This window comes from Ahaetulla prasina, chromosome 8 (genome assembly GCF_028640845.1).
Source record: "Ahaetulla prasina isolate Xishuangbanna chromosome 8, ASM2864084v1, whole genome shotgun sequence".
Classification (NCBI taxonomy): domain Eukaryota; kingdom Metazoa; phylum Chordata; class Lepidosauria; order Squamata; family Colubridae; genus Ahaetulla; species Ahaetulla prasina.
In genome coordinates this window covers 70,858,017-70,881,000 of record NC_080546.1, presented here as the reverse complement: position 1 = coordinate 70,881,000, position 22,984 = coordinate 70,858,017, and the positions used below count along the sequence as shown (strand labels likewise).

The 22,984-nt window shown below is 37.5% G+C and overlaps 1 protein-coding gene across 5 annotated transcripts in view; it reads right to left on the bottom strand.

Moving 5' to 3' along the window:
- The window catches only part of RAPGEF2 (Rap guanine nucleotide exchange factor 2), a 238,966-nt gene that overhangs the window by 96,746 nt on the left and 119,236 nt on the right, over positions 1 to 22,984 (bottom strand). The window contains exon 1 of one of the 5 annotated variants that reach the window (XM_058193653.1): positions 362 to 599. The exons of the other annotated variants lie outside the window; for them this stretch is intronic. Coding sequence (XP_058049636.1) covers positions 362 to 415 — 54 coding nt within the window. The 5' untranslated portion in view covers positions 416 to 599. Of the gene's footprint in view, positions 1 to 361; positions 600 to 22,984 lie in introns of those variants that run through there. 5 annotated transcript variants of the gene reach the window in all.

Sequence of the window (22,984 nt, the reverse complement as noted above, 5' to 3'; positions counted from 1 at the left end):
GCAATCACGATGACAGAGAGCTCCTCAGCCCCATTATTTTTTTTTAAAAAAATAAAAAAATTAGGGCAGAGCATCTGAATAGGGACCTCCTCCATGGCTGCTAATGATGCTGACAGGATGACCAGTGATCTCTGTTCCCGTCAACTAGCCAAGTTTGCACAATTAATCTAAGCAGCATAACACTGACAGACATTTAATTTAATAATGTCTGTCCCTCACATTCAAGGAAATCATGTCTAACACAGGAACGTCACTGAGCAAAGGGGGGAGAGCACCAAAGGCACATACACAGAGAAAAACAAACCTAGAGAATCATGAGTCTGAATGTAATACGCCAATATAATTACGTTATTGTGCTTACTTTGGAAGACCATGGCTGCAGGCAGTTGGCATAGCAACGCACAAGGAAAGCCATTTCCTTGGTAGAAAGAACGCTTCCTTTTCTAAATAAAAAATTCCTCTTAGGATACAAACGGCATTGCTGCTTCCTGCAGAAAGCAAAGACACTGTAGTCTGTCTCTTAACCTGCACACAGGCACACTCAATGCAGTTCTAATGATGTAAGTCGATCTCTCACTGCCTCCCTCCCTTTTCCCCCATACATCGAAAAATTCAACTCAAATGGAAAGACAGATTCCTTGCCGCTCGCCCCCTCAGCTGCTTAACTATTTCACTCATTAAAGTACAGATGGACAATTCAAATAGAGTAACAAGCGCTTGCCTGTATTATATCGGCTTCTGTAGGTCAAGCAAATCCCAGAGGGGAAAAATCCATTGACTGCTGGCTCCAGTGCCTTACCAAGGCAGGATAGGAATAAGGAGATTTACTTACTTAACAGTTTCCAAACTAAATATAAATGTTCACCAAGGTGAATATAATGCATAGCATTGGTTGATACCTCCTCATTCCATACTTCATCCAAAAATAATATTGCACCAAAACTGTAAATATCTAATCATTAATGGAGTATTTGACAAGATTTCAAATTAACAGGTAAAGGTACCTTTCATTTAGTGACTGTTCAAAGTCATAACAGCACTGAAAAAAATGATTTATGACCATTTTTCACACTTAACAATTGTTGCAGCATCCCGATGGTCATGTGATTGAAATTTGGACACTTGGCAACTGGCATGTATTTATGACTGTTGCAGTGTCCTGAGGTATGTGTCCTTTTGCAACCTTCTAACAAGAAAAGTCAATAGAAAGCCAAGTTCACTTAATAGGCATGTTACTAACTAATAACCTCAGTGATTCACTTAACAATTATGACAAGAAGGTCATAAAATGGGGCTAAATTCACTTAATAAAACTATTTTGCTTAGCATCAGAAATTTTGGGCTCAATTGTGGTCTTAAGTTGAGAATTACCTGTATAGAATGCTTTAGGTAATAGTGAATCTTAGTTATGGATGTAAATTTTTAAAATCTTCGGTTGAAAATTTGCTATGACAATAACAGCTACCCTTTGCCATAGAGATTGAGGAAGTTCCCATTTAAATAAGTATTCATAGATCACACAGCACTATAATAGGAAACCACACTTTCAATTTATTTTACTCAATTTAATCTCTTAATTATTTTATTTTTAAAATATGAAATTAGCATACCATTGTGGCTCAGGAAATTTAGTTACATCTTACTTTTATAAAAAGAATTGAGAAAGTAGTTTTACATTCCCTTGACTTGGTGAGCTATATTAAAGCAGTTTCTTTACAGTATCAAGAAGCAAAACATCTGCCAGCTGAGAACACAAGATTTTGTTAGTTATGTGAACATATTTCTAAAATCACACATACTATAGGCAATAATTTTCGGTAGTATGAATGCCCTTCTTCAGCAAATCCTGATGGGAATAACAACGTTAACACTTGTAATTGTTGCAACTGCTTATCTTGTCATATTTTGTCTAAAGAAATCAGCTGAAATATTCTTATAATACAGAGATTATAAGATTATTTTTTTGTTTTTTAATGCTGATATGCTATCTTTTTAAAAGGATCAGACAGGAGTTAAAACTTGAAAAGAGGTGTAAATCTTTCTGAAGGGAAGGGAAGGGAAAATTACTTCCTAATTTTAAAAAATGAAGTATTTGAAATTTTTTTAACAGCTTATATAGATCTAAAACCATTTTGAACCTTAAATGTAACAATATAAATATGTGATAATGATCTATCACTATTGTTGTATGTACCCTGACAGTTTATGCACTGGAGACAAATTCCTTGTGTATCTAATACACTTGGCCAATAAAGAATTCTAATTCTAATATATTTTGCATATTGTATTTAGAAGTTTGTTTATGTAGGCAATTTTGCCACTGTATTATCCTATTAGTAAGTATTCAACTGCAATGTACATAAAGTACTAAAATATATGTGTGTATCTGAAACAGAATTTAATGAATTCAGAGCTCTCTGGATTATTTTTTCTTTCAATAAAGAAGTATACAGTGCTCCTGCTTGCTTTTGTAGAGACTGTTCCTTTCATAGATCTCAAAAAAAAAAGAGATCAGGGCCATGGGAAGATATTCTTTCCCAGTTCAAAACTTTATATTTGGGTTTATTCTCTGAGCCAGTTAGTTTTTCCTCTACTCTCCACAGAAATATTTGGGACAGTGCCCAAATATTATCCCCTGTACTCCTATCTTCTACGACCTCATCAGACTGACAGGAAGACAAGAACAGATACACTAATCTCTAGAAAAATGAGCAAATTTATTCTCAAGGAAAGGAGGGTCCCCTGAAGACAATAATCTGTTTACTGCTACAAGAACTGAAAAGGAATGATAAAGCTTTTGTGCAAAAAGTCTTTTGTTTGAGTTTTATTATATGAACAACTTGTTTTCAATATATTCCTTGTTTTAAATTAAAATATTTCATATTCTTTTATTCCTCTATCAACATTTTATCTTTTTAAAATTGAGATACAAGAAAAATAATGCTTTTTTGATTTCTGACCCATACTATCACATAGGCCTGATTAACCATATCCTAGAAATGACTGGACCCATTAGATGCTTTACAATAGCAAAAATACTCCAAAAAAGGAGAAAAAAATTGCCCAATTACTGAAAGACATTTTAATACAATCTTCTGCATCCTTCTCCCATTCAAAGAAGAAATCGGAAAAGCCTATGTTTCCATTAACATAGGCAATGGAACAGCAATCCCATGTGACTCTCAGATTAATTACAATGTGCAAAAGAAGCTACAGTTTTGTCAAGCACAAAGGATCAGCATCATAGCTAAATTGTAGTTCAGAAAGATTTATTGCTCCAACCTATACCCAAGAATTTGGTCAACTAATGTTCAGCACTACATTGGCTCTAGATAAGGGCCCACAGAATTCAAGGGAGCTTGGACTGGGATCTCTTGTGGCAACGATAAAATCGTTCAGCTTCGGGATAGTCTGGACCAAAATTGCGATGATCCAACGGAGACACGTCTTGTTGAGGTTATTTGGGATGAGTTTGATTCTGTGGCTCTCAAGGACGTGGACAGGTTGCTGGGGAGATTGCATGCAACTACATGTTTACTGGACCCGTGTCCTTCCTGGTTAGTGCTGGCTACTCAGGAAGTGACACGAGGCTGGCTCCAGGGGATTATAAATGCTTCTTTGTTGGAAGGGGTTTTCCCCGCCGCCTTGAAAGAGGCGGTGGTGAGGCCCCTCCTCAAGAAGCCTTCCCTGGACCCAGCTATTTTGGGGAATTATCGTCCAGTCTCCAACCTTCGCTGTGTGGCGAAGGTTGTAGAGAGTGTGGTTGCATGGCAGCTTCCCCGGTACCTGGCTGTCTATCTAGATCCGTTCCAGTCCGGCTTCCGACCCGGTTATCGTACGGAGACGGCTTTGGTCGCGTTGGTGGATGACCTCTGGAGGGCCAGGGATAGAGGTTGTTCCTCTGCCTTGGTCCTATTAGATCTCTCAGCAGCTTTTGATACCATCGACCATGGTATCCTGCTGCGCCGGTTGGAGGGATTGGGAGTGGGAGGCACAGTTTATTGGTGGTTCTCCTCCTATCTCTCCGACCGGTCGCAGACGGTGTTGACAGGGGGGGGGAGGTCGTCCGCGAGGCGCCTCACCTGTGGGGTGCCTCAGGGGTCGATTCTCTCGCCTCTCCTGTTCAACATCTATATGAAGCCGCTAGGGGAGGTCATCAGTGGTTTCGGGGTGAGTTATCATCTGTACGCTGTGTTGGCGGGCGGCCCCCAGGAGTAGGGCCTTCTCTGTTGGAGCTCCGACGCTCTGGAATGAACTTCCCCCTGGCTTACGCCAAGTGCCTGATCTCCGGACCTTTCGCCGTGAACTAAAAACATATTTATTTATTCAAGCGGGACTGGCATAATAGTTTTTACTATTTTAAATTGGGTTTTATTGTCTTAGGGTTTTAAATTTTTAAATTTTAATGTCGGCCTTTTTTTTGCAATTTGCTTCGTTTTAAATTTTGGTTTTAATTGTATATATATTGAGTTTTATCCTGACTGTACACCGCCCTGAGTCCTTCGGGAGAAGGGTGGTATAAAATTTTTATAAATAAATAATAAAATGATGGTGCATTTAACTCCACCCTCTAGCACTTCCTGCTCTTCCACAATTCCATCAACAGTTCAGATGGTTGCTTTTAATGAATAGTAAGATGGTTGCTAGAAGTACAAAACAGATTTTTTTTATTTCATTAAATTTAGAAGACTAAGTAAGTAATGATAGGCCAGAACAGTAAGTCATAATCCAAATGATACATTAATTTTTTCCATTTGATAAGCTGCATAAAAAAGAAACCCAATGAAACATCACTATAACAGTAAAATATAAAAGTAATTCCTTTAGATTTCTCTACATATTCCATTTTTAGACAAGATGGGAAAAGAGATTCTCTGAATAAATCTCTATGTGATTTATTTATAAAATTATTATTAGCCTTTCTGAGTTATTGTTATTCTATGTTTTTGCTTTTTTTTAGACTAAGAATTTATTTTATTCTATTAGACTTCTTAAAACTGAAGATCTGCTCAGATTGAAATGAGTTTTTGTACATTTTTACATGCTAATCTATGTTGTAATAACTATAATATGCTAATGTTAATCTTTCCATTGCTTGTTATTAATAAAAAGGGAGGAAGGGAAATTAAAGGCAGCCGTATATGAGCAACTTATCATTGCAATCTTTATTCTAGAAGAAAATATTTAAGATTATTTTTTATTTTTTCAATACTTTCATCATTTTTTTGAAAGAAAAAATGTCTTGGAAACAAACGTTTTTATCTAAATTTTTATTTTTAATGTCTTTTTAAAAAATAGACACCTTATTTTCATATCAACCTTTACCCCTGTATAAAATTATATATCTATATTATACAAACACATACACACACACACACACATATCTGTACTTTTTTTCATTTTTCTGTTGTTTTATATAATTAATAAAAATACAAACATATTATAGATAAAAAAATGTCAGCAATCATCTGGTTTATATTCTCTGCTTTCAGTGATTGTTTTATTTACCCAGCAATATAAACTAAAGGTATTAAAACAGGGGTCCCCAACCTGTGGACCACGGCCTACTACCGGGCCATGGCCTATTTGCAACCAGGCTGTGTGAGTGGTGGGCCAGTGCATGCACAAAACCATCCCCTCTTTCCCCCCTTCCAACCTGGAAAGTTTGGGGAACACTGTATTAGAACAATTCACCAAGAATTCCTTGTCAAAACCAGGGAAGAATAGAACAGGCAATATGGTAAATAGATAATATCAAAACAATTAAAGTGGGAACAAGAACTTTTGTGGCTACCTAGCACGTAATATAAATTACAGATTGAGTGGCAAGATCCCTATATAATTTGGAAAACAATGGATCTTGTAAAGAATCAGACTGAAGGAGAAAAAAGAAAAATATACCAGGAAAATTTATTATAAAACTGACATGACAGAATAGAACTTGGAGCTATCCTGTTCCAGGTTTCAATTCATACACACACACACACACACACACATACACACTTGCTAGATAAGGATAGTAATTTACTCAATGCTGAGTAGATAATGGCAGACAAGGAAAAGAATGTAAATCAAAACAGAGTCTGGGTGGGGGGAGCTTTGCTGGGTAATTTTGTTTTCAACAGGAATGCACAGAAGAGTCAAAATTCAGTGTAAAGTTCAGACAGCCAAGCCAGATTTGTCAGACAGTCCACAGGTCAGAGTTTGAGGATTTATACATGAGCAGGGTTCACAAGAATGATATGCTAACAGGATAGTTATTCCCTTGCTTGGCAAGGAGCTTCACTAAGTATTTTTGCTCTGCCCTCCATTCTTCTTGTCAGTTCCAAGGGCTTAGAGGCCCTGTCTCATCATCTAGCTGCTCTAGTTCTGATGGTGTTTGATCAGCCCAGTGGCTGATCAAAATAATATAACAACCAGTTCTCTACCCTAATGACTGGTTGGTAGGCGTGGCCAGGTGGTCATGTGATTGAGTCGGTGTGGCCAACTCTATGTCACTCATCACACCCAGCCCTGCTTCCTGGCCACTCGCCTCAAAGGCCGAGGTAGGATTCAGCCAGTTTGGACCAGTTCGGGCTAATCCCACCACTGGCTGGCCCTGCCCCTACCTGTTTTTCAGTCTGTTTTGAAGTCCACACATCTTAAAGTTGCCAAAGTTGGATATCCCTGAGCTAGATGTTCCAATAGATCAGTTTTTCAAATTTGGCAACTTTTAAAATGTGTAGAGTTCAACTTCCAGAATGCTGTCCAGGCAATTCTGGAAGTCCACACATTTTAAGATTGCAAGTTTGAAAAACCCTGTCAAAATGGGCAAATTAAGATCCTTTTTAGGGATCTGTGCTTTAGTTGCCTTAAAAAAAAAAATTACAGATTATCCTGAGCAGCATATCTATGAAGGAAGACTCTAATAGAAAAATATAGAAAGGCATCTAAGGATCACTAATCTCCCCACCTTCATGGATCATAATTTATGAGAAGTTCACAACGATCTCAACAGAAGTTTTCCTCAGCTCTGCTTTGCCTGAATATGCAATATTTATGCTCTGTCATTGAGCTGTGATCATTCTGGCCCTAAAAATAGAAAGTTCTCTCAATCATAAAATAGATATTGGAAAAAAGGGAGTTTTACACTGATACTTAAGATTTCTTCCCTACCCCACCCCATTTCTGATGTACTGATATGAGGAAAAGGTCCAAATGAGTGGAAGGATTTTTGACTCCTTTTCAAGCTTATTTTTTCAGAATTGGTTCTAAAACTGGACATAAAGTTTATTAGTACAGAAATTGTAATTGGAGCAAAGAAGGAAGCAGGGAACTTTAGGAAGACAACTTTATGGTAATTCAAGTTTTTGATGAAGTTTTCTTGTTTTCCTTATTTTCATGTCTTGGCTTTAAATCAACCCAAAGACACTACATTTGTTCAACATAATCTATATATGGGGTATGGGAATTTATCTCATTTTTTCCACAAAGTTTTGCTATAGTCCAGGTGTTACTGTGCTTAGTAGTGCGATTTTATACTATTTCATATGATTGTGTAATAATCCAAATTCAGAAGGGGGAATATGCTTTGGGGTGAAGGCTCACTTTGTGTTTGCCAGGCAATGTTTAAAAGGTTTGTGCAGCAGAGCAATAAAAAGCACAATGGATGTGAGGTATTGGGAGGTCTGAAGTGTGTTCTTCTTCCCCTTTCAAATCCAGATTGTTGTACAGCTTCAAGAGAGGTAACTGAAGATTTGAAATCGTCATTTTTTGGGCCATTTTTCCGGCCATCTTCCGAGCCATTTCCAGGCATTTTTCTGCCGTTTTGGATGTTCAGTAGTAGTAAAAATATAGAGAAAATGAACCATGTTGAGGCTTTTGACTCAATTTCCCTCTCTATTTATTTACTACTACTGAACATCCAAAATGGCCCGAAAAACGGCCCAAAAATGGCTGAAAAACAGCCCCAACAATGGCTGAAAACGGCCAGGGGTGGGGCCAGCCAATGGTGGGATTAGGCAGTTCGCCGAACTGGGCAAAATTTTAAGAACCAGTTTGCCCGAACCAGCTGAATCTCACCTCTGGATCAGCCTCAGGTTATTCTTGGCTTGGTGTCTCCTAAGGCTGACATTCCACTGATTTAGGTGGAACAGCTTCACCAGAGGCTGAGTCCTGAGCCATGACAGAAGGGAGAAGGGGAAAAAAGTATTGGATCAAATATGGAATGAACCAGTTCTCATTAGGAGAGCTTCTGAATCTCAAATGTTCAAATCACAGAAGAAGAAATTATTAAAGATTATGGATGCATTTCAAAAATATTTACCAATCAAATAGATTTAAGCAATGTAGTAGAATATCATATGGATACAAGGAAAGCTCTCTATAATAGCAATGTTACAGAACCCCCAAAGAAAAGATGTTAAAAGAGGACCTCAATAAAATGCTCTAAATGGACATAACCAGTGGTGGGTTCCAAGAACCGGTAGTAAAATTGGCGGGAGGCTCCGCCCACTGACCCAGACATCATCAGGAAGCTTCTGTGCATGTGTGCGGCCCCGTTGCGAACAGGTAGTAAAGGTAAGTAGAACCCACCCCTGGACATAACAGATGCATCCAAAAGTGACTGGTTGTGCCAATGGCCTCAGTGAATGACATCTAAGATGACCTTAGTGAGGGCTAAAAATTTGTTCTTGGATATAGCAAAAGGATACGGCAGATTCCAGCAGAAGCCAACTCAAAAGAAAAGAGTGGCTTTTGTCATCTGTCTTTTGGTTCATGATGATAACATTCATGATGAATGTGGAACAGCTACCACATTCCAACATACCACAAAATCTTACTTGGTTAAAATGAATAGAGTGCCCCAAACCTTAATATGATCATCTATAGTAAATGAAAGCATCTCCAACACTTGGGATTGGTAATTCAGAGCCTCAAGAAAGCCAATTTAATTTTCAATCCAGTCAATCCAGGGAGATATATTTAAGGACAACATGACTGACAAATGTTTGCCGGCCCAGGCAAGCCAGAAAAGAAACAGCTAGACAAGCTAATTCTACTTTATTCCAAGACTACACTAATGGAATCTACTATACATTAGGAATAAATGTATAAACTTGCTATCCCAACTTTCAGATGCCTGAAAAATTACAGCAGAATCTTCCCAAATTTCTTCCTCTGACCATTAATCCATTGGGAACTCCTCCCTTCCTTTTCTGATTGTTTCCTAGGCAGCATCTCATCTCCTCATTCCCAAGGTTATCCGCATATTCTATTATACTAATTGTAACCATTCTTTCTTTCTTCTCCTCCCCTTTTCAGTATTAGGATCACACAGCTATTGAAATAGTAGCATTTTAAAATTTTGGGTAGAGAGGAAAAGAAAAGCACTTTGAAGCTATCGGCAGGACACCTGCTGGCCTTGCCAGATAGACCAGAGAGGAAACACAGTCATATAAGCTAATTCTACTTTATTGTAAAGCTACATTAACAGAGTCTTTATTAACAGAGTCTTGCAAGTGAAAGAATTATCCTGCTGTCAGCTTTTAAGGCTGATAACTTAGTCATCGTTTGTCTTGAGCCTCTTGCTTCAGCCACCATGCAGCTTTGAGCTTATGCTCCCTCTTATCTGACCATTCCCTATGTACTGTGGTAGTTCTTCATCAGGCTTCCCAAAATCATTCCCACATACTATTACATCACCAAGAGAAAAGGAGAAAAGATCTGCTGTTGGATAATATTTCTGGACTCTGGGAAACACTGGGAAACAGAACACAGAGTGGGAGCGCAGCAAAAGAACAGCAGTGAAGTCAAAGTCCTGCTGATCAAAGAGGCAGCAGGAAAGATAGCAGCAACTTGGAAACTGGAGTGTATGTCCCATCCCTTGCCCCTCTCCCCTGCTCAACTTAGTCTTAGACTTGATGTAAGGCAAGAGTCTGGAAGAGAAAGAAACTTTGGCTGGAGAAAATATTCCTAAGAAAAAGAAACAAACAGAAAAATACAAGAGCCCCACCTGCTGGCTGTTGGAAAAAAAGTAAGAGCTTCGACAGAGCAGATAAAAAAAGAAAAAAAACCCAAAAGTTATAGACAAAACTTTTCTTTTCTTTGGAAAAGGAATAGGTGTTTAGAGATTACCAATAAGAAATACATAGATTAGTATTAGAAATATGAAGATATAGTGATGTGTATTTTTTTATAAAATAATTGAAGACATTCCCTTTTGAACACCATCCATGTTTGTATTATAAAAGCAATAGTACAAGAAAAATCAACCAATCATGGTTAAAAATCAGAGTAGAATTGTATGGCCACAAAAGCTGATTGTAAAGAAGCTTTTCAAATTAATTGCATACTAGTAAATTGCATATGAAATCATACTGCCTGGTTTATTATGAACTTAGTCTCTCTTTTATTGGGTCTTTGTATAATTTATCAGATTATTTGATACAGAAAGCTGTAAGATTGGGAAAAGAAAGACAAGAGGTCAACTAGAAGCAAGGTGGATAGTTACAGCTACATCAATGGTGATGAGTGCACCATTAGAAGATCTGAAAGACCAGGTTAGAGACATATCATAATGGGAAAAAATCTAAGTGATCACTATAAATCCACAATAACTTAATTGTTGCAATATTAAGCCATATGAACTCCTTTGAGAGATTGCTTATGTGCAAAGATCAGCATAAGTAACTTTGACTAATTTTATCATGTAAGCAGAAATTTGTTTGATGCCAAGGCTGCAAAGATGTTTGCCTCTACGATGGTGTGAAATGTATCAACACTTTTGTGATTAGCCACAGGACATTCCTTTTCTGATATGGTTCCTTTCACAAAGCTTCTTAGAAGTTTCTCATACATACAATTATATGAGATTTGTTAACATGCAGAGCCAGGATGTTTCAAGATGTATTTCTATTTGCTATGTGTAGCTTGAATAGTGTAACTGTAGAACGCCTTAGACACGTGTGGGAGTGCGTGGGCAAAAGCAGAGAACAAAGAGCAGCCACCTCATGGCGGAGAACAAAGAGCCACCTCATGGCAAAACTCCTCCCAAGAATCACAAGCTTTCTCCCAAAATCATAGGCTTGTGGATGTGCTTGTAGCCACGTGTTCACATGTTGAATATATGCTAATATGTAACCTCCCCTGCTTACCTTTTGTAACCACCCATTTTTACCTAAACACAATAAAAGGGGGCTCTGGAATTTGCTCTGGGCTTATCATCCCAGACTTTCTCCAGGCTCTCACCTCGAGAAGTCCTTGAGTCTGTCGTTCATCAGCAGCCTTCATGAGAAGCCCACCAGATGATTCAACACATAATTAATCAAGCTGATATAGATGTAAATACTAAATAAAAATTCCCTGAAATATGGCAAATCTTTCCTGACATTTTGGTAAGCTGTATGTATGTATCCATGAGAAACAATCTTGCCAAATGTAGCTTGGGAATACTAAGCATACCAGCTGAGTACTTTGAAGGCTTTGAAGAACGTTCTTTAAAAATTCCAGATTAAGGCTCTACTTTTATAGAGGAGGAGGTACAAAGATATTTGACCAGGGTGATGATGATAACTCTGACCAACAAAGTTGACCAGTGAAAGTTTAAAATGTCTTCATAATCTCCCAATCTAGTTTTGGTATCCTATTACTGTAAAAATTGTTACAAAGTAAAAATGTTACTGTATATTAACCGCCATAGTGTCTCTGGCCTCATCCCTTTGGAGCAATAGTAAAAGTAAAGGTTCCCCTCGCACATACGTGCTAGTCGTTGCCGACTCTAGGGGGTGGTGCTCATCTCCGTTTCAAAGCCGAAGAGCCAGCGCTGTCTGAAGACATCTCCGTGGTCATGTGGCCGGCATGACTCAATGCCAAAGGCGCACGGAATGCTGTTACCTTCCCACCAAAGGTGGTCCCTATTTTTTCTACTTGCATTTTTATATGCTTTCGAAACTGCTAGGTTGGCAGAAGCTGGGACAAGTAACGGGAGCTCACCCCGTTACACGGCAACACTAGGGATTCGAACCACTGAGCTGCCGACCTTTCGATTGACAAGCTCAACGTCCTAGCCCCTGAGCCACCGCATCCCTTTGGAGCAATAGTAGAATACAATAATATTCCAACTAGCATTTATCAAAAAGAGAAGCAAACAACAATTGGTAATATTTGGAATCAAAATGTGAAACAGTTAGGAAAATTACTTAATGAAGTAGTGAAGTCAACAGAATTAGAAAAAAACATACTTTAAAAAAAGTTTTCCAAAATTGGCATATTGAAATCTAAGTCTATTTTTGTATCAAATTGTTTTCTGTTATTTTTTATCAATATGTCTCCTTATTTTAGTTCATTACTATATTTGATCTATGACACTTTAAAAATGACAAATCTTATCTATACGCTTACTCTAATTTGCTTCTATTTTTATACATATAGAATTTAATTCTATGTGTATAAAAAAGAACATTCTATTGTTTTCTGTAAACTGGTCATTAGTAACATTTGGGGAAATATCAGAGGAAATTTTCACTCTAGTTCCATTGCAAAAGTGAAAATAATTCAAAAAGTAAAATCCTTCCATAAGCTGTGAATATTATCCCAATACATATTATTTCCCCATAGCAACAAAGCATTGTTAATTTTCATAAATTGGAAAAAAATCTAAACTTGCAGCCACATTATTTAGAAACCTAATTTTATCTACAACACCCTTATTATACTTAGTTTCTAAAGCAACCAAAATGTAGGCCCAATTATGATATCAATCAAGCAGCTCTGTCAAAGGAACAAAAAAATATATTCAAGAAGTCACTCATAAAAATCTGCCACACGGATGATGTAATGTAGAAGACTTTCAGACAGAAGATGAAATTTAGGCAAGCAAATGGGGACAATAATCATGAACTGATTACTGTGTGCTATTTTAAAATAAAAAAACGACCTAGATTATGTATCGATAAGAGACTTAGGAATAGAGGATATTATATTATGTGCTACATATTAATATCATATCATATATAATATTCTATATGTAATGTCGCCTAAGCAAAACAAAAAAGAAATCTACCAATCATTGTGCTATCAGTTTTGGTCCATAGTTTCCTAGCACAAGTCATTAGCCCTGAGCAGGCAATGAATAAGAATTGTTAAAATTATCTGGACTTTACTCCCCTTTTTGCCTAGCCAAGTCCATAACAGGCTTTCCCAAAGTATGGCTAGTATTAAAACTTAATTTGGGCTTGTTTAGGCAAAGTGGGAGTAACTTTTGCAGTTTTCCTGTTCTCCTGATACAAGTCTAATTAGCTTAAAAATAAATTTTAAGAACCCTAAGTTGTTCCCCAGATAAATCATCTGGCAGATCATGAGAATCCATGAGTTACAGAAAACTCTGAGAATATAAAGTATTTCATAAGTTTACACTAAATTAATATTAATATGAGCACTGCTAGGCAGAAATCACAGGGATAGTCAAAAAGGATCCAATATTAATACCAAAAAGTCTGCTAGGTGAGAATAGCAAATTTTAGAATGACCATTTTAAAACACTGGAAAGGTAAAAAGAAATGTTCAACTTTTCACTTCAATTCTGATTATAATTCCAGTTATCTTGTCTTCCTGCCTAGCTTGAATTACAGTAGTTACTCTGTAGAGAAATATTTTCACAAAACCCACAACAATTTTCTGCTTCAGGCCTAAGTCTTGGATTTAGGCTTTGACTAATAATATCCTCCTATTGTGTTCCAAACATTAGACCACTCCATAAGAATTTTGATTAGATGTGCCTTCAACTGCCACTGTCAAAGAGCCTATCTCTTATCCATTTTCTTTTATGGGTTCCATTACACCTCACTGCTAGGAAGTATATCCCAGAGAGCTATGGTCAGTTTTATTCCAATGCACTGCTTCACCACAAATTTTTGTCTCCTGCAGTCTTTTCACTTTCTTTTGCTCTTTTTGAGATTTCTTTTCTCTATCTTATTAGTGGTGGGATCCTACCGGTTTAACAACCGGTTCACTGAGTACTGGGTGAGTGCTTCGCAAACAGCCAATTCATCATAGATTCAGCATAGCCTGATTTAGCACGAGAAGCTGATTGGCAGTTGGATCTGCCTCCCGGAATACTGCCTAATAGCTATTCCAGGCTGCAGGGATCGCCACTGCCCATCGCTGCTGCTGCCGCCTATCACCGCCTCTGCGTGCCCCATTTTGGCCTCCGTGCATCCCATTTTCAGTTTTTTCCAGGTGGTGGGGATCACTGCTGCTGCCTATCCCCACTGCCTGGAACAGGCCAAAAATGGGATGTGCAGAGGCTGAAAATGGGGGGCACGGATGCAGTGATAGGCAGCAGCAGCTATGGCGGTGATGGGCAATGACAATCCCCGCCACCTGGAACAGATGATAGACGGTATTCCGGGAGGCCGATCCAACTGCCAATCAGCTGCTCATGCTAAATCAGGCTGTGCTGAAGCTGACCAGACTATTTGCTGCAAGGAGGCAAATTGCTGGGAGGCAGAGGCCAAAGGGTGAGGGAAGGCGGGTGGGCGAGGCTTCAGCAACATTCGCTGTGTAAGATGCACAGACATTTCCTCCCACTTTGCATCTTATAGACCAAAAAATACAGTAAGTACAGCAATGTAAAATAGATGGGATGTTATGGTGCTGTGATTGTGATATATGATGCTGCGGCGGAGTTACGTTTTTATAAAATGTTGCAAACCTCTAGGCTTATCATGTATAAGACGGGTGGCCATGTAAATCTTCTATATAAATAAACTAAGTTTTAACATAATAGGGGATTTCCCTAGGGACAGCACTGTGAGAGACATTCTTTTTTCTTCTTGCTTTACTCCATCTCTCTCTCTCTTCTTCGTGAACTGCTGAAACTTTGTTTTTTACTTTCTCTCTTTTTGTTAGTTTAGGAAATCTCTATGAGTTTCCTTTATCCTACTGCTGTTTATGAAACCTTCAACCAGTCCACTCCTTTTTTTTTTTTTGCTTTTTAATTAATAACACACACAAAAATAAAACAAAAATAACAGAGGTGGTGATATCCTTGTCAAAGAGAAAAAAGAACACAAAAAGTGCTTTAACAAAGTAAAAAAAATATGACAAAGTATGTATATGCCATTATAACAATAGTTACAATTCTATATATACTATCTTATGCAATATTATTTAAGTACATATATGTATTTTTAATATGACTCTTTTTTTACCTACTATCTATTGTATGAATGAGTCCCATAGTTCATTATACTTATCTACACAAGATCTACATCTATAGGCATTCCTCTAATAACTGGAAAGTGCAATCAGGTCTTCAATCCATTGAATAAATTGAACCATACATTGTTTGATTATAAATTACATGTACTAGGTTTATAGTTCAAAAGACTATTATTCTTTGAAAAGTTTATATTTATTTATATTTATGAGCCAGGGTAGCACAGTGGTTAGAATGCAATATTTCAGGCTAACTCTGCCTATAGCCAGTCTTCCATTCTTCCGAGGTCGGTAAAATGAGGACCACATGTGGGCAATGTGCTGACATTTTATAAGTCGTGCAGAGAGCGCTGTAAAACACTATGGAGTGGTATATAAGTATACGTGCTATTGCTATTTATATAATCCATTTATTTGTCCCAAAACTTGCTAAGTATAGAACATTGTAGAAAAGTATATTTTAAAGCAACATAATACTTATTACAAATGCTATTTTGACAGCCCTTTTCTTTAATAAATTCTAAACATTTTTTTTTTATATAAATCATAATTTGAGGTCCAATAACACTTTTGTCTAAGTTAAGACTTTCTCCCATTGTCTAAGTAATAAAAAGGACTTCTAATTTTTATTCTACTCATTTCTTAACATCTGTATATCAAATTGATTTATTAATAACAAAAACTACCATACTTTTTGGAGTACAAGATAGAAATAGCAAAGCACTTAGACTTATATACTGATTCACAGTGCTTTACAGCCCTCTCTAAGTGGTTTAACAGAGTCAGCATATTGCCCCCAACAATCTGGGTCCTCATTTTACCCACCTTGAGCCTGTTGTTGTTAGTTGCGAAGTCGTGTCCGATCCATCGCGACCCCATGGGCAACATTCCTCCAGGCCTTCCTGTCCTCTACCATCCTCTGGAGTCCATTTAAACTCATGTCTACTGCTTCAGTGACTCCATCCAGCCACCTCGTTCTCTGTTGTCCCGTTCTTCTTTTGCCCTCAATCTTTCCCAGCATTAGGCTCTTCTCCAGTGAGTCCTTCTTTCTCATTAGGTGGCCAAAGTATTTCAGTTTCATCTTCAGGATCTGGCCTTTTAAAGAGCAGTCAGGGTTGATCTCCTCTAGAACTGACTTGTTTGTTCGCCTTGCAGTCCAAGGGACTCGCAGGAGTCTTCTCCAGCACCAGAGTTCAAAGGCCTCAATTCTTTGGCGCTCAGCCTTTCTTATGGTCCAACCTTCACAGCCATATATTGCACCTGGGAAAACCATAGCTTTGACTATACGCACTTTGGTTGGCAGGGTGATATCTCTGCTTTTTAGTACGCTGTTTAGATTTGCCATAGCTTTCCTCCCCAGGAGCAAGCGTCTTTTAATTTCTTGGCTGCAGGCCTCATCTGCGGTGATCTTGGAGCCCAGGAAAATAAAATCTGTCACTACCTCCATTTCTTCACCATCTATCTGCCAGGAATTGAAAGGGACAGATGCTATGATTTTAGTTTTCTTAATGTTGAGTTTCAAGCCAACTTTTGCACTCTCCTTCTTCACCCGCATCAAGAAACTCTTTAGTTCCTCTTCGCTTTCTGCCATTAGAGTGGTATCATCTGCATATCTGAGGTTGTTGATATTTCTTCCGGCAATCTTAATTCCAATTTTTGATTCATCTAGCCCCACCTTTCTCATGATGTGTTCTGCATATAAGTTAAATAGGCAGGGTGATAGTATACAGCCTTGCTGGACTCCTTTCCCAATTTTGAACCAATCAGTGGTTCCGTGTCCAGTTCTCACTGTGGCTTCTTGACCCGCATACAGGTTTCTCAAGAGACAAATAAGATGGTCTGGTACTCCCATCTCTTTAAGAACTTGCCACAATTTGTTGTGATCCACACAATCAAAGGCTTTAGCATAGTCAATGAAGCAGAAGTAGATGTTTTTCTGGAACTCCCTAGCTTGCTCCATGATCCAGTGTATGTTGGCAATTTGATCTCTAGTTCCTCTGCCTCTACGAAATCCTGCCTGTACTTCTGGTAGTTCTCGATCCACATATTGCTGGAGCCTAGCTTGTAGGATTTTAAGCATAACCTTACTAGCATGTGAAATGAGTGCAATGGTGCGATAGTTTGAACATTCTTTGGCATTGCCTTTCTTTGGAATTGGAATGTAAACTGACCTTTTCCAATCCTGTGGCCATTGTTGAGTTTTCCAAATTTGCTGGCAAATTGTGTGTAGCACTTTTACTGCGTCGTCTTTTAAGATTTTGAATAGCTCAGCTGGAATACTGTCTCCTCCACTAGCTTTGTTGTTGCTCAGATTTCCTAAGGCCCATTTGATTTCACATTCTAGGATGTCTGGCTCAAGGTTAGTGACCACCCCATTGTGGTTATCAGGGATGTTAAGCTCATTCTTGTATAGTTCTTCTGTGTAATTTTGCCACCTCTTCTTAATATTTCCTGCCTCTGTTAGGTCCCTGCCATTTTGGTCCTTTATCATGCCCACCTTTGCATGAAATGTTCCCTTCATATCTCTAATACCTTGAGCCTAGTAAGATTCAATCTGCCAAACTGCTGGCAGCCAGTGATTAGCAGAAGTAGGTTGCAGTACTGCATTTTAACCACTGTGCACCTGCGACTCCTGCACTTTCAACCCCCCCAAAAAAGAGGGTGGACATGTCTGTGCATCTTATACAGAGAATGTTGCCGAAGCCTCGCCCACCCACCGCCCCCCACCCTTTGGCCTCTGCCTCCCAGCAATTTGCCTCCTTGCAGCAAACAGCATAGTCAGCTTCAGCACAGCGTGATTTAGCATGAGCAGCTGATTGGTAGTTGGATTGGTCTCCCGGAATACTGCCTATCAGCTGTTCCAGTCTGCAGGGATTGCCGCAGCCCATCTGCACTGTCACTGCCCATTGCCACTATCACCTATTGCCACCTCCACAGGCCCTATTTTCAACCTCTATGCATCTAGTTTTTGGCCTCCACTCCTCATTTTCTGCCTCCGTGCACCCCATTCTGGCCTGTTCCAGGCGAGGATAGGCAGCAGTGGCAGATTTTTTCTTCTTGTTTTCCTCCCCAAAAGCTAGGTGCGTCTTATACTTTGGAACATCTTATAGTCCGAAAAATATGGTATTTTCAATCCTGCCACTTCGAAGGATTCACACTTATTAATTTAGGCCCTGGTTCTTGTGGATCTTCCAGAATGAAGACTAAATTTCCTGCAAATGCATGTAGTTTATATTTATTTCTTTTTTATTTCCATACCTTTTATCTCTCTGTCTTGTCTAATATTTCTGTTTAATACTTCCAGTGTCAATATGAATAATAGTGGAGATAAGGAGCATCTTTGTCTTGCATCTTTTTTAATGTTAACCTTCTGTCATATCTCCATTTACCATCACCTTTGCTATTTCCTTATAATATATTAATATAATAAATCTCTCCCAAAAATCCATATCTTTTAATTGTGCTAGCATAAATTGCCAGTTCACGTTATCAAGTGCTTTCTGTGCATCTAGAAAAATCAATTCCATTTGCTTCCCTGGCTGTGCTTCGTAGTACTCCAGAGTATTTAAAATTATTCTCATATTGTCTTTGCCTCTTAGGTAAAAATCCATTTTGATCTGAATGTATAAATTGATTTAAGAACCTTTTTAGCCTTTCTGCTATTATTGAGGCATATATTTTATAGTCAGCATTCAATAAGAATACCGGTCTGTAATTTTTTATCTGTTGTAAATCTGAGTCTTCTTTCAGTATGAGAGTGATATATGCTTCCCTCCATGAATTTGGTAATTTCGCTTCAAGCAATACTTCATTGAACACTTCCAACATTGGTATACTTAGAATATTTTGTAAATCTTTATAGAGTTCTGCTGGTAGCCCATATGGGCCTTGTGTTTTGCTATTCTTTTGACTTTTCATTGCTTCTGTTAATTCCATCATTGTTATATGTTCATCTAACATAGCTTCCACCATTTCAGGAATTTTAGGTAGTTCTTTTTCTAATTTTATTTTATCTTCTGAAACTGTCTCTTGATCATATAATTTTTCATAGTAATTTTGGATCACCTTCTTTTTATCATCATTTTGATGGTGAAGGATTCCTTCCTCATCCATTAATTGGTGTATCAGTTTTTTTTCTTTCTCCATTTTCAATTTATATGCCAGCCATCTTCCTGGTTTTATTTTTTCCAAAGAAATTTTGTTTAGCGTTTTTAATTTTTTGTGCTAATTCTTCTTTATCTATTAATTCAACTTTTTTTTTATTAATTCCATTTGATTTTTTAGATTCTTTTTTGTGGTTCTTTTTGTAGTTCTATTTCTAGCCTCTTATATTCTTCTTCTAATATCTTTTGGTTTTGTTTCTTCTTCTTGTTTTTCTTTCCCATATAAGTTATAGCTAAACTTCTAATATATGCCTTAGCTGTATCCCATACGTTTTGTAATGATGTCTCTTCTTTTCTATTCTCTTTAAACAAAAAGTCTAGTTCTTTTTCCATGAACTGAATAAATTCTTTGTCTTTTAATATTGATTGTTCAATGTCCAACTTAATTCTCTTTTTTGTCCTTCCCATTTAACTTTTATTGGATTGTGGTCTGCCCAATTACTTGTTTCTATGTTTATTTCTTGTACATTAGATTTTAATTCAGTTGACATCCATATCATATCTATTCTTGACCAAGACATATGCCTATTTGAATAGAATGAATATTGATTTTCCTTAGGATATATCTCTTGCCATACATTCTGGATACCTAGTTTTTCCGCCATTTTAAAGCCTTTGGAAGTGTTTTCCTAACTTTTTTCTTTACTAGTTTTATAATTATTTTCTTATGATGTTTACCATAAAAGTCCTCTTGATTCCTGTTTGGTGCATAAATTGCTACCAAGAGTATCTGTTTGTAATTCATTTATCTCCACCATCAAAATCCTCCTTCATCTGTAAAAATTGTTTCTTTTATGTAAAGGGCTACTCCTCTCTTCTTATGCGATGATAAAGAGATGTATAGTTTCCCAAATTTGGGATATTCCAATAGTTTATTGTGTTGTTTTTTTAATATGAACCTCTTGCAGGCAAATTATATCAAACTTTAATTTTTGTAGTTTACTACAAATGCTTTTCCTTTTTATAGAAGAATTCAGTCCATTTATGTTAATTGACAGTAATTTTATTTCTTCTTTCATAGATACAGATAGGTTTTGTTGTTCTAGTCACTCTTGTCTCTCTGTTCTTATGACTTTGCTCCTTGTCTCTTTGCTATTTCCTCTAACTCACTTTTGTCTTCTTTTTGTTGCATCTCTCTCTCTCCTCTGGTTTCCTCTTGTTGTCTATCCTCTTTTTCCTTTCCTACTTTCTTTTCCTCTTGTAACCCAACATAATGATCATAAAATTGTTCTGTTTTTTTCTATGGAATCCAGTCTATGTCTTTGCTCCATCCAGGTCATCACTATTCCCCCCGATATCATCCATCTAAAATTTACCCCATTCTTAATGATCTGTCTTGTCAGAAATTGATATTCCTTTCTTATATCTGTTATGCTTCTGGTGATCTGTTTTAGGGCTACTATTTCTTTCCCTTTGTATTTTAAAGGATCATCTTTCGCTCTTTGTAGTATCCCTGTTTTTATTGCTTTTTTAGTGGATCTCACATGTACTTTTCTGGGGAGTCTATTTCTTGTCACATATCTGGTGTAGACTCTAAATATTTTGTCCATTTCAGCAAGTACCTTTTCTTTAGTCACCTCTACAACATTTGCCAGCAGCTTTGCCATTATCTCCGCCAGGTTTTCTCCCTTTTCTTCCTCAATATACTGAAACTGCAAGTAATAATCAGCCTTATCCATCTCTAATGATATTATTGTTTTCTCATGACTTTTGCCTGCCAGGGTAAGTTTGTAATCAATGTCTTCCACTCTTTTCCGCTTTGTTCAGCTTTCTCTTCTACTTTCTGAATATGTTGTTCATTTTTAGTCATTATCTGTTGAAGATTCTCTATTTTGTCCTCTACTTTTCCTATTCTTTCATTAATATATTCATGCACGTCTTGAATCAACACTTTCATCTCTGCCTGAATCACATTCACTTTCTCTTGCTGCAACATAATGTCTAATGTCCTTTAATCTGGTGGACTAGATGCTGCTGATGCTGAGGATGGTGCAGATGTAGTTTTCTTCATTTTGAAATGCTTTAATAATTTTAAACCAACTACTGCAAATAATAACGATACCCCAACAGCCCCAATATTGACCTCCAACCTCACGATCTCTTTCCAATTTCCCCTGTTACAAAGTTATTCAGGAGTCAGAGTATTCAATATTACAGTATCCCTTTTTCCTTCTTCCTTCTTATCTTCAATCTCCAAAAAGTTTTTATTTTATTTTTTAATTGTAATCCCAGAGAAGTATAATTATAATCCACAAAAAAGAAGTGAAACTGTTAATTATAATCCAAGAGGAAACCGAAAATATAAATTGTAATCCAAGAGTTATTAGAATGTTAGCCCCTTCATTCTTCAAAAAATATTCTCTCTTTCTCTTTTTAAAGAATAGAATAGAATAGAATAGAATTTTATTGGCCAAGTGTGGTTGGACACACAAGGAATTTGTCTTGATGCATATGCTCTCAGTGTACATAAAAGAAAAGATATCTTCATCAAGGTACAACACTTACAACACTTAATGACAGTCATAGTCATCTTCTTCTCTTATTAAATTTATAATCCACATAGGCTTACCAAGCCCCAGAATTCAACCATCATCTATTTTGTATCTTCAAAGGGAGAGTTCACAGAGCAGAAAGTAAAAGAAAAGGAAAATATTTTCCTGTTTTCAGCTTCTTTTCACTTTATCTGTTTAGCTTCTGCTTAAGTTCTAGGAGCTGCACTGTTTTTAAAAAGTCTCAGTGTTCCACTCTCTGTCTCAGCTATCTAACATGAACAGCTTATTGGTTCTCTAAATCCAAATTATATAGTCCTCAAAAGCTTCCAAGTTAGTCAATCTTATATCTGAGGTACCCAGTTCCTAGTTTCAAAGTTCTTTCACTCTTTTAAAAAGTTCTCTTTATCTTTCTTTCTGGTTTTAAAAATGGCTCTCAGGCTTGCTCGCTGCTTTTCTTGGGAGGTGGAGGGAAAACAATTCCACCTCCTCCTTTTTGGGTCCCACTTTCACCCAGGCTAATTTCCAGGGGGCTTGTTTCTCAATAGAAGTTAGAAATCTCTCACCCAGATCGTTCACACTGTTACTCAGTCTTTCATGCTTTCTTCATCAGTCGGCTGTCACAGCTTTGGTCAGGCATGCAACGGCCATCTTTTTCTTCCTGGCAGATTGAGAGCCTTCTCCAGATCAATCAGGGCAATTGTGGACTCCCTAAGATCGATGGAGTGTGCTCTCTTACTTCATCACCCCTCTGAGATGATTTATGTCTGTCCGAACCTCCTTGGAGTCTGAATTTCAGCACTATCCCATGGAGCCATGTGGAGATGTATTGTGTTGCCTCGACGTATGCTCCACCTCCTCTGTTAACAGTCTGTCATTGTATTTCACTCACAGAACATCCCCAACAGCTTTTAATCTACCACAAGCCACTGTAGTTGTTGTCTCTGGTCCGTCCAGGATCAAATATCCTTGATTGGTTCTTAATAATAAGGATTTTTCTTAAAATTTTAACTGACATCTTTCCCAACAATTGGATCCCATTTCCCAAAATCATAAATCTCTGTTATGGATATTTCCACAGTATTTAAAAAAATACTCATCTAGGTTGAAACATAACATTCTTAACATTTATTT